We start from the raw sequence: 13,111 nt of genomic DNA, 5'->3' as shown, positions 1-13,111 counted from the left end.
TATGGAAACTAGGGTTTCCTAATGGGATGACTTAGCTTATATGGAAACTAGGGTTTAAATGGAAACTTACCCGATTTGAATGACCTAACTTATATGGAAACTAGGGTTTCCTAATGGGATTACTTAATTTAAATGAAAACTTACCTGATTTGAATGACCTAGCTTATATGAAAACTATGGTTGTTTCTTAATAGGATAACGTAGCTTAAATGAGGACTTGTCCAATTTTAGTGACTTAGCTTATATGGAAACTAGGGTTTAAATGGAAAGTAGCTTCCTTTTCTTAAAAAATAACATTTTGGAAACTTGTGTTTGGAATAAGATAATTTGAACTTCTATTTTAAAAATAAGATTATGACCTTTTTTATAAAAGAGTAATGATAGGCAACGCGAAAGAGTAAATGCGAAAACTGGAATAAAAAATTTTGACTTTTAAGAAAATCAATAGACTAATGATAGGGAACGCGAAAACTCCTCGAATCTAATTTGGCTAAGCCACGTCAGGATTAAAAAAGAAAGAGTCCCTCATATAAATGAAAAAAAAAAGGACAAAAAAAAATGTGCTTTCTATATCTCCTCAGGTAACTAAAAACCTCCAAATTTGGGTACTTTTTCTTTCCTTTTTTTTTCCTTTTCATTCAGGATAATGCTTAGGTCCTCATTAGTAAGGATTTACAATATACTTACCGCAGATGTGGACCAATAATAAATAAACACGTCCTATTTTAATTACCAAATCATAGATGGTAATCAAATCACTATCTCTGATTTGGTAAGTGAATATTTACCACCATATTTAATTTGATAATTAAAGATCACACATGTTGTAAATCCTCGCTAGTGAGATTCTTAAGTATTGTCCTTTCATTTATACGAGAGGACTTTTTATTTTATTTTAATTATGACATGGCTTAGCCAAATTAGATTCGTGGAGTTTTTGAATGGGTTAGTCTGGTTTGCACAGAACAAGACAAAGTACCCACATCGGATTCTGATAGGAAGTGAAATGGGTGTAGGGATGGCAATTTGACCCGCCCCGCCCAGCTTCATTTTTAGCGGTTTTGGGGGACCGTTTAACTTATTTGGGCGGGGATGATTTGACGTAATAAAAACCCGCACGGGTTTGGTGCGGGGGCGGGGGAAGGTCGCCCCGCATCGCCCCACCCCGTTTAGATAGGCAAATTGCTCGAGTACTTTTGTTTCATTAGTATATATACTTCCCGGTATATATATTAAGTACCCTATATAACAATATTAAAGTAACAAATGAATTTGATTAGAATGAAAGTTACAATGATGAAGAACTGAAAAAAAAAAAAAAAAACAAATCTATTTCAACAATAAATAAATTATGGTTTTAAACGGGCGGGGCGGGTACCCGCAGGGGTAAAAATGTTAAACGGTTGCGAGGATGGGGTAGAAAGTCTCCTTGTTTTTGAGGTTTTGGGCGGGGATGGGAGTAGGGTTTTTAAACCGTTGAGGGGGGCGGGGGAGGGTACACCCGCCCAAACCCGCCATTGTTGCCATCCCTAAATGGGTGTGTATGCAGCATTACCCAATAACTTAAGAGCTCGTTTGGGGTTGCTGTTGGAATAAAAAAATGCTTTTATCAACAGAGGTGTTAAAAATTTCGGTCTGTAAAAGAGGCATGTTAGGTGTTTGGTGACACATTATAAAAAATACTTATGATAATTTAATCATTTTTCAATTTATTTTGTAACAATATTTTTTAAAACATTTCTCTTGCTAATTTTACAATAATATCCTTTAATAGTATGATACCATATTTCATAATAGCAACTTTATCAAGGAATAAATATAATTATCTTTATAAAAAAATAAAAGGATATAATTGACTAATGAAAAAGAGTTACCTAAAATATTCAACATCTACTCTGAACACAGTTTAAAAAGTTATAAATTATAACTTAATTCAAACGCTCTACTTAACTAAATTTGGTATCTAAACGCAATTTTTTAAAATAAAAATGCTTTTAAGCTGTAGAGAAGTAGGGCTCTAAGTTTTTTGATAAATGGGCAAGCGCCCATTCGTTATCGTTGGTATTAAAGTCAGATCCAATCCTTGATCCATGGCAGTTGACAAAGTAATCATTGATTATAATTTCCAGTATGAATACTGCCTCCAACATGAAACTTGTGATTGGTAGTAAAACACTGAATCTCCTGGTGAGACCTAATTATATCTTCATCGATTTCTTGAGATATTTTCTTACAAAGTTTTGTTAAACCATCTATAACTGTTTTCGGTTTTGGTGGACGGACGATTTTAAAGCAGACTCTCCGTTCATTAGATAAACAAGATCACCAAGATTTCGTGATCCGCTGCCGAACTTAATCTAATTCCAATAGCTCGGATTGAATCGGTATATCAATACCGATTTGATTCGAGCTCTCTTATCGAATTGCTCATTCAATGAACATTCTCAATATTATGCCTTGAAGAGGACTCGAACTTCCATGCTCTTTAGCATAAGATTTTGAATCTTGCGTGTCTACCATTTCGCCACCAAGGCATCTGACCCAAACGTCTGGTTTGGAAGGTGTCCGGGTCTTCACCTCGGGTGGCCCCAATTGCAATAAAGGCGTTGCAAGTTCACGTGACGAAGAATGTTACAAAAAAATATTTATACATTCAATTTGAATAAAAAGTGAAAGAAATACAAATAAATAAATTTATAACATTTCCTAATAGCTTAAACTTTTAAATAACCAACAAATATGCAACCAACCATCTATCACACCAATCTACTACCATCAAACACTATCACAATAACTGAACTGTCTCTGTATGTCCTCATTCTCGATTCTCTCTCCTCTCATCCTACGGAAACTTCTTGGTTCCTTCCTCCGCAAATGTATAAATTACAATATATAAACACACAGAGAGAGAAGGGCAGAAAGAGAAGGAGGGATGGTAATTGTGGAGCCGAACACGTGCATTCGAGGTTGCTGCCGCAGCGAATCGATTCCTCTTCATCTCCCACCTTCTTCTTACTCTCTCTCATCCCCAATCGCTCGAGGTATTATGTTCCATTACTCTAATTAATGCAATTCCTTCCTACTACACAAATTAATTAAAACGTTGGGATGAAATTCATTCATTAACCCTTCATTTTTACGCCTTGCTTTCATTCTCTTTTGTTCTTTTTTATAATTATAATTATAATTGGTGTGTGCGGGTGTATGCTTTTTTTTTATTTTTTATTTACAGGGGCAGAAAGTGTTGTTTATGAAGCGACTTTGGATGGGAAAAAGGTTGCTGTGAAAAAACCCATTCTGTCCACCTCTGAAGACATTGATAGATTCCACAAGGAATTGCAATTATTATGGTCAGTCAGCTCTCTCTCTCTATACGTATAGTGCATGTATATATATATATATATTTATGGTTAGTTTTGTACTTTTGACTGTGGTGCTTCTTTAGCTCATGAGTTTTGACCTTTTGCTTTGTCTACTAATGTGACAATGAAGCAATCTAGATCATCCTGGAATAGCCACACTAGTGGCCGCACATGCAAAGCCGCCAAATTACATGTTTTTCTTTAAGTTCTATGAATCTGGCAACCTAGCGGAGAAGCTACATGTTCAAGAGTGGAGGGCCAGTATCGATCAGTCACTCACCATCATTGTCCAGCTTGGTACCACTTTAATGATCTTGTTTATGCTTAGTTTCCTACTATTAACATTTGATTGCTTGGAATATGTTCCACCTCTTTGTATTTTCTTAGTTACATTATGCGTTAAAACACTTCTTATTTTCATAAATAAAAATAATATGCATACTATTCAACAAATTTATGAAATAAATAATATATACTATAATATTGGCAGAACAATCCATTGCTTCTATCTATGTTAGGAAATTCATGCAATGGCTCTCAAAGATGGATGCATATTGCTGCACTAATTATATATATATATATATATATATATATGAATGATGTGTTGATGAATACTACCTGGAGACTATTTTTTATTGTTTTCATAGTTGGTACTCACACACACATGCCTCTACTGAGGCTTGAACCCTTGACCTTCCTTTGAGAAGTAAGGGTTTGATACCTACAAACTATTTCATGTTTGAGCTTCCACCTATGCTATTGTTAACTTAGATAATATCCTTTAATGTGTTGGTTTCCACTGGGGCTGCTCATGCTCTGCAAATTTCAATTTTTAGGATTTTTGGATGTTTCCAGCCCTCCTTCATTCTCCTGGTTCCTAGTTCTGCTATCACTTTCTTTGGCTGTTTGGCCTTTTGGTTTTCTTTTGCTTTTATCCTCCAAGCCAAAATTAAATAAAAAACAAGAGTAAAAAAATCAAAAATCAAAAAACAAAAACAAAAGTGTAACCCAAAACGAAAGTGCTTTCTATTAAACAAAATCCCTTTAAGGCATTATATAGATAGTATTCCAAAGAAAAACAAAAATGCTTGTTTGAGTTTTGTTTAACACTGCTAAAAGCGCTATATATCTGTTTGATGTATCTTCTTGTGGTTCCTTGAAATGGTTAAAATGTTGCATTTAATGCCCCATATCATGTGATAAAAAATACCATTTATTTTGCGGTTATATTCGTTGTCAGGGGCTTATTTGTTATTACTTATATAATGTTTGGGCTTATTTGTAATTTCTGAAACTTGCTAGTATAAATAGAATGTGGCAGAAGGATGAAATGATTATTTTCATTCTTTCTTTATTTCCCCAATATCTTTCTCTTTTTCTCTCATCCTCTTTCTTCTCTTTTCCTTCTTTTTCTTATACTTTGTTTACTTACTCTGATTTGATTATCTCTTAAAGTCAACATGGTATCAGAGAATGGTTTGTAAAGCTCTAGATGTGTAGTTGAAACCTTAGGACAAGTTTGTGTAAACCCTAGTGGGTGTGAAAGGTTTTGAAGAGATTCCAAGATGGGATTTGTTTGCAAGGAAGTAGTGTTAATCATTTTTTTTTTGACCTGTTTTTGATTTATTGTAGTCTCGATTGTTTTTTTTTTTATATTTTTTTATTTTTTTTTCGTGTTCACGTGTTCTGCAACGACATCTTTTTTTTTTTTTGTGGTTAGCGATTCTGGTATGGTCTACTTTGTTGCTTTCTTGGGTTTATGTGGTGATTGTGTGGTTGCTTTTTCATGCATCTTAGAAGACAATAATCTTTCTAGTTGAAGTTTGCGTGTTAAAGAGGTGGTTCTTTACGTATTTTGTTGTTGCTTTTGTTTTTGAGGATTGTATACCCAGAAACTGTTTGATAAAATGTCTGGCTCAGAGGTGACTTCAAAAGAAGCTGGGTCTTCTCCTAGTCTGACTCCAGTATTGGGAAGTAGTAGTGATCACCATCCAGGCCTTTGTTAATGACTTTTAGGCTGGATGAGACGAACTCTATAAAGTGGGCTCAGTATGTGCTCGTATGCATATCACTGGTCGTAGGATGATCGACCATATTGAAGGGACTGTCACGTATCCCTCTAAGAGTGATCCTGAATTCAAAGAGTGGAGTGCAAATAATGCACTAGTTATGACGTGGTTGTTGCAATCAATGCAACCACGGATCAACGAAGGGTTTCTGTTTGTGAAAACAACTAAAGAGCTACGGACGGCTGTGGAAGAGACGTATTTCTCGGTTAGAAATTTTGCAAAACTGTATGAATTCCAATAACAGATTTCAAGATTCAAGCAGGAAGACCAAACTCTTACTACATTTTACCACATTCTACGTGGTAAATAAGAAAAGTTAGATCACTACCAAGACTACATACCTATGTGTGTAGTTGATGTTAAAGCATTTTGTGCTATGGTAGAAAGGAATCGAATCTATGAGTTCTTGCGTGGTTTGCATCCTAGATACGAGCATGCCATGGTATAAGTGTTAGGCAGGTTTCTAGCCCCTACTTTTGTTAGAGATGTGTTTTCATATATCCAGGCTGAGGAGAGTAGAATGAAGGCTATGTTTGCACCTGTATACACTAAGCCTGAGCTAGAAGTACCATTGTCTTAGAGGTCTGCTCTTGCCACACAACAATGGAACAAACCTAATCCTCGAAAAGGAGGGAAACAGGATGACAAGAGCAAGTTGAGGTGTGATCACTGTGGGAGTACGCGCCACACTAGGCAAACATGCTGGAATCTACACGGTCGCCCTAGCTCTTGCTCATGCGGATGCTAAGCCAAGGCCTGGTCATTTAGGGGGTTATCTACGGCACATAATGCAGAGCATGAGACTTCGTCTACTAGCCATGCCTCCTCAGGGCCACCGAGTTCTTTGTTCGAGGCTGATCTTGATGCTCTTCGACATCTACTAACTCAAAATGCCTCCATTTCCACTTCTAACTTCGCTTTGGCACATAAGGTTTCCACATTATCTGGTGGGCCACCCTTTATCATTCATTCAAGAACCACTGATCACATGACTGGTATGGCATCTAATTTTTCTTCGTACAGTTTATGTTCTGGTAAGGATAAAGTTAGAGTAGCTGATGGCACTTTCACCTCCATTGCGGGGAAGAGCACTGTTTTTGCCTCTCCTAATTTTACCTTATCCTCTATTCTTCATGTCCCAAAGTTTACCAACAATCTCCTTTCTGTCAGTCACATTACCAAAGGCTTGAATTGTAGTGTAACCTTTTTTCCATCTCACTGTATGTTTCAGGACTTGGATACTGATGTGTGTCAAAATATACCACTTGCAATAGCACGGATCTTTGTAGAATAGAGCTATATTAAGGATGTCGAACCCACAGAGAGACGAGTGTTTACTTAAGCGTCCAATTAATCTGATTTTGATTCAGAGAGATAAGATTGTTTGTCACGAATATAAAATAAAATAAAATAAATTAAAGTAAAGAGATCAGAGAGAGAGAGTCTTAGGGATTGACTTCACCACGAACTTCGTATTATGGTCAACCATTCAACTTTGGGATTTCAACAATTTATGTATTATATGAATTAAACTCAATAACATTCATTTAATTCGGTTTTAAAGAAAGATGTTTCATGAATTTCAACTAATAATAACTTATATTCGGTTAGCATGAACTATCCACCTACCAACTTCTAACTAATTTTGTAGTATAACTCGTCTTCCCTAGGCATAGCCTATGAAAATATTCATTCATGAAAAACATTGGAACACCATTGCATGATCTCTATTCTTAACGTTGAGAAGCCCTTATGCCGTCATCTCGTACAATAAGAATAGGTTGAGAACAATTAAAGAATAATTAAATCTAAGACAATATTTTAATCATTCAAAAACCATTATTTCATAAAACACCAATTGATGTGACTCAATCGCTCATAATCATGCAATCAAAATACATAAACTATTGAATTTCCAAAGTTAGAACAATCAAACCATAATACTCAGATCGGGTTACATCAATGCCCTAAAAGAGGAATTAACTACTCATGACGACGCAATATATCATCTGTGTTGTTGTGGTTTTCATCATCAGGGACTGCACTTCTTTTCATCGGATCTTCACTTTCAATAACTACAGAAACCCTAAAAGTCGCCACTAGATCTGAACAGAAAACTGAGATAAAAATTGAATGAATCAAGAGAGAGTTTTTCTGTGGCCTTGTGCCTCCTTTTATAGAAGAATTAACTTCTAATAAAGTGTGGATGGGCTTTAGGTCTTCTGGGGTCATCTGGCCTGTCTAGGATGAAATATGACATAATTAGAACAAATCCCGCAACTTAAAGTTCTGTATTTATCATCAATGGCTCGAACCTAGAAGCTTCGGCTCGAGCTATTTAGTCAATGGCTCGAGCTATTTGGAAGGGTGCTCGAGCCCTAACTTCTATACTTAGCCAAATTTCTTCAAATCTTTTCCGAAGCGTTTTTTTCATCAACACTTAGAATATTTTTGGGATTCTTCTTTAACAGTGCTCAATCCCTCCTTAATGGTGCTCGAGCCTCGAGTCTCTGGCTCGAGCTTTTTGGCAAAGGCTCGAGCTTTTTGACTTTGGCTCGAGCTCTTTGGTTTTGGCTCGAGGTCCTGGTAATATGGAATTTCCGAAGCGTCTTTTCATATTCTGAGGCACATTCTGCTCGAGCTTTTTGGCAAAGGCTCGAGCACTTGAGTTTCGGCTCGAGCTTAGAGATCTCAGCTCGAGCTATTTTGCCTTAGTGGATTTCTTAGCTTATTCGTTTTGTGCTCGAGGCAAGGGACTTAGGCTCGAGTTGTGACACTTGAATTCTTCCAAATTTCACCATTTTGACTCCAAGCTTGCTTTAGATGATCGGCAACGACATTGTAAGCTTCGATATCAGTCTTTTCATCTTAAAGTCCCGGTTTTAACCGTTTCTTTGGGAAAGTACCTACAAATACGAAATAAACACAAATTAGTCTAACAATGGATAGAAGTATCACTTTAAGTCCTAACCTACGTATATTTAGGGGCTCGAATATGCAATATTTAATGCTTATCAGATACGGGGAAGACGATTGGAAGCGGACGTGAGGACAATGGCTTGTATTTGCTAAACGCGAGGCCAATTTCTTATTATGTTGCAAATCAATCTAGTGTTAGGAATAGTATTGTCAATAAAGATCTGTTAATGCGATGGCATAATAGACTGGATCATTTACCTCTTCCTATTTTGAAGCACGTGCTTCCCCATTTTGCTTCTGTTGAATCTTTTGAGTCAAATTGTGAAACATGCGTTCTTGTTAAACAATATCGTGTTTCTTATCCTATTAGTATTAATAAAAGTACAGCTCATTTGCAGCTTGTTCATTCTAATGTGTGGGGTCTTGAATCTACTACTTCGTTACTTGGTTTTCGTTACTTTGTTATGCTTGTTGAAGACTTTAGTCGATATACTTAACTTTATCTTATGAAAACCAAAGATGAAGTTCATTCCATTTTTAAAACCTTTCATAAGATGATATTTACTCAGTTTGGTTGTCCCCTCAAAATCCTTCGATCTGATAATAGAGGAGAGGAGAGTTTATGTATGGTAGTCTTGCCTCTTTTTTTGCTGATAATGGTATTGTCCATCAAACTTTCTGTGTCGATACACCACAACAGAATGGTGTTGCTGAAAGAAAACACCGTTATATTATGGAGGTCACCCGTTCTCTTCTAATTAGGATGTGAGTGCCTAAAAGTTATTGGGCTGACGTAACCTTAACGGGTACATACCTTATCAATCGCATGCCTTTTAAGGTTCTTGGCTATCAATCCCCCTTCTCTGTCTTACACCATCACACTGCCTTGTTCATTGTCCCTCCGAAAGTGTTTGGTTGCGTTTGTTATGTTCACATTCATCATTGCAAGGACAAAATGGACCCTAAGGCAATCCGATGTGTCTTTCTTAGATACTCCGCCGCTGAGAAAGGGTATCGGTGTTATAACCCTACCATTCGTCGTCGCTTTGTCTCTATGGATGTTACATGCTTTGAGTCTGTTCCTTTTTTTTTTTTCCAGTGTTCGGGATTCTCTACAGGGGGAGACTACTATAGAGGTAGAGAATCCGTCGTCCATTATGAGGAAATGCCCCATTCATTTGCCTGTTTCCATTCAAGGGGAGCTTCTTGTTGAGGTGCCTATGCCTAATCCTCCTAACACAAGTGATTTGCAGCAGGGAAAGCAACCAATTGTCTACACTAGGAGGGCAAAACAAGTCGTTGACTTACCCTAGGACCAAGAAGTCTCCCTCAATCCGAGTAATTCTTCAGTTGACATTGATACTCCTGCTTTTTTTCCCAATAGTATTCCTGTTGATCTTGATGTCCCTATTGCCTATCGTAAGGGTGTTCGTAGTTATACAAAAGATCCCATATCTCAGTTTGTATCTTATGATGCCTTATCTCTAACATATCGTGCTTTCACTTCGTGTATTTCCTCTGTATCTGTTCCTTCTAGTGTTTCAGATGGTCTCAGTCAAACTCCATGGAAGAAAGCTATGCTTGAAGAGATGAAGGCCCTTGAGAAGAATGGTACTTGGGATATTGTTTCATTACCTAGGGGAATAAACTAGTAGGCTGCAAATGGGTGTACACAATAAAGTATTATACAGACGGAACAATTGAGAGATATAAAACTTGGTTAGTTGCAAAAGGCTTCACTCAGACCTTTGGGATTGATTATCTGGAAACATTTGCTCCAGTTGCCAAGATGAACTCTATACGTGTCCTTTCTTTGGCAGCTAATTTGAATTGGCCTTAACATCAGCTGGATGTAAATAATGCTTTCCTTCACAGTGACTTGGAGGAAGTGGTGCTTATGACTATGCCACCAGGGTTTAAGCTTGCCAATGGTCAGAATTTAGTGTGCAAGCTAAATAAAGCCTTGTATGGGTTAAAGCAGTCGCCACGTGCTTGGTTTGAGAGGTTCAACACTGTTGTGAAAAAAGTAGGTTACACACAGAGTCAGCTAGATTATACTCTCTTCGTCCAGAAGGACCAGGGCTGCACCACTGCCCTTATTATATATGTTGATGATATTGTTATCACTGGAAATGATCCAGAAGAGATTCATCAAATGAAGTCATTCTTGGCGATAGAGTTCGAGGTTAAATACCTTAGATCATTGAGATACTTTATTGGCATCGACGTGTGCAGATCGAAGAAAGGAGTGTTCATTTCTCAATGGAAGTATGTGTTAGATTTGTTGGCTAAAACCGGCAGGCTTGGAGCTAGACCTATTGATATTCCCATTGAGCAGAACTATAGGCTTAATGATATAGATGGAGACCTATTAGACGATGTGGAAAGATTTAAGCGATTGGTTGGGAGATTGATTTACTTATCTCTCACGCGCCCAAATATTGCCTACGCTGTTAGTGTGATTAGTTAGCTATATATGCTCTACGTACACCTCACCTTGAGGCAGCTCATCATGTTTTTCGCTACCTCAAGGGTTCAATTGGTAAGGGGAAATTTTTTGGCCGTCATGGCCACTTGCGTGTTGAAGCCTATACTGATGCTGATTAGCAGGGTCTGTGACAGATCGACGACCTACTTTAGGATATTGCACATTTGTTGGAGGTAATCTTGTTTCATGGCAAAGCAAGAAACAATCTGTAATAGCTAGATCTAGTGTAGAGGCTGAGTTCAGATCCATGACACGTGGAGTTTGTGAGTTGTTATGGCTACGAACGATGTTGGGTGAGTTGGGTTATCCTGTTCTTGAGCAATCCAGCTTAACATGACAGGACAAAGCACATTGAAGTCGATCGACACTTCATCAAGGAAATTGGGCTGATTTGTAATCTATACGTCAACACACGTGATCAGGTTACTGATGTTTTGACTAAGGGTGTGAGCAAGACTTGCTTGCAAAATATGTTAGTCAAGCTAGGCATGATAGATATCTTTGCACCAGCTTGAGGGGAGTGTTGTCAGGGGCTTATTTGTTATTACTTATATAATGTTGGGGCTTATTTGTAATTTTTGAAACTTGTTAGTGTAAATAGAATGTGGTGGAAGGATAAAATGATTCTTTTCATTCTTTCCCTCTTTCCCCAATCTCTCTTTCTCTCTTTTTCTCATCCTCTTTCTTCTCTTTTCCTTCTTTTTATACTTTACTCTTGATTTGATTATCTATTAAAGGCAACAATATTCTCCTATTTTGTCTTATTCCTAAGAACCAATTTGTTTAGATCCAGGGGAAAGTAGGTCTTATCATTAACACATAGATTATTTGTTGGATTTTGAAGAAGGCTACTCAAGAGAATAGTAGATCATTGATGAAGATAAATTTTTTTTTTTTGATGAGTAAAAATGTAATAGAAAGCGTTCAAGAGGGGAACGCGTCCCAAGAGCTGTACAAAAAACCGAAACAAGGGGGAAGGGGAAGTCCAATGGACCCAAAGACCCCAAAAAGTCTATGTTCTCATTTAAAGATATACAATCTCTCCCCATACCCCAACTAAAAAGAGAACAAATAATAGAAAATTTCAACTCCCCAATGGAGATTTCCACCCCCATCAAAAGATCTTCTATTCCGCTCTTTTCAGAGACTCCACCAAACACAAAGGGGGGTTACCCGCCAAAAACCGCGAACATGCGCTCCCATCCTTTGGACCCTCCAAATATCAATCAAGTCCCTTGAGGTTCGGGGCATAACCCACTGGATGCCAAAAAGACCCAAAATAAGACTCCAGCAATCATGAGCCACAGGACAATGCAAGAGAAGGTGATCCACAGACTTTCCATCATTCATACACAGACAATACCAGTTGACAATGACTTGTCTTCTCTTCCTCAAATTGTCCAGAGTCAAGATTTTACCTCAAGTAGCAGTCCACACAAAAAAGGCCACCCTAAGAGGAACCTTCGAATGCCAAACCGTTTTCCACGAGAAAGTGGTACCATGAAACCTGAAAAAGGCAAAAAAAGAAGGACCGGACCTAAAAAGTCCCCTACAAAGAAAGCACCCAAGTCAAGGAATCCGAACCAGTGTCATCCACCTCCTGTCTATACAAAAGGTCCAGCAAACTAGTGACGTCATCCAACTCCCAATAATGAAAGGATCGCCGGAACTGCACATCCCAAGACAACCTACTGCTATGAAGACGATAGTAGTCAGCAACTAAAGCATGTCTATCAACAGCAATCCTGAACAACCTTGGGAACAAGCAAGACAATGGACGGTCCTTGCACCAAGGATCTTCCCAAAACCGGACGTCCCTTCCTTCCCGAACTCCGAATCTAATATGCTTAGAGAACTCATCCCAACCCTTCCCAATGGATTTCCACACCCCCATGCTGACTGAAGATCTGACCGGTCTAGCTAATCATCCCCCTCACTCCTCCCCAAACCGACATGAAACAACTTTCCTCCATAATCTATGTCTTTCACTGCCGAATCTCCATAACCACTTGTCTAGGAGTGTTGAAGGGGGCCAATCTCCTAATCCCTAGACCTTCCAACTTAAAGGGCCTGCAAATCTGCTCCTATCGGACAAGATGAAATTTAAACTCCTCCCCCCGACCGCCCCATAGAAAGTTTCGTTGAAGCATCTCAAGTTTTCCAACAACAGAAGAGGGGATCTGGAAAAGCGAAAGAAAATAAGATGGAAGACCGAATAAAGTGCTCTTCACCAAAGTAACTTTTCCTCCTTTCGAAAGATATTGCTTTTTCCA

The 13,111-nt window shown here is 38.0% G+C and overlaps 1 protein-coding gene across 4 annotated transcripts in view; it reads left to right on the top strand.

The window, feature by feature from the left end:
- Positions 1-2,753: 2,753 nt before the first annotated feature.
- Positions 2,754-13,111, top strand: part of LOC132289974 (protein kinase and PP2C-like domain-containing protein) — a 49,762-nt gene continuing 39,404 nt past the window's right edge. For all 4 annotated transcript variants that reach the window (XM_059790036.1, XM_059790038.1, XM_059790037.1 and 1 more), the window contains exons 1-3: positions 2,754-3,041; positions 3,233-3,350; positions 3,493-3,659. In XM_059790036.1, the coding sequence (XP_059646019.1) occupies positions 2,933-3,041; positions 3,233-3,350; positions 3,493-3,659 (394 nt within the window). In that variant the 5' untranslated portion in view covers positions 2,754-2,932. The remainder of the gene's footprint in view (positions 3,042-3,232; positions 3,351-3,492; positions 3,660-13,111) is intronic.

Source organism: Cornus florida, unplaced genomic scaffold, assembly GCF_030987335.1.
Source record: "Cornus florida cultivar Cherokee Brave unplaced genomic scaffold, ASM3098733v1 CherokeeBrave_3.0.0_Hap2_Chr02, whole genome shotgun sequence".
In the NCBI taxonomy this organism is placed as follows: domain Eukaryota; kingdom Viridiplantae; phylum Streptophyta; class Magnoliopsida; order Cornales; family Cornaceae; genus Cornus; species Cornus florida.
Note: the sequence above shows the minus strand (reverse complement) of the source record. Positions and strands in the feature narration are given on the sequence as shown.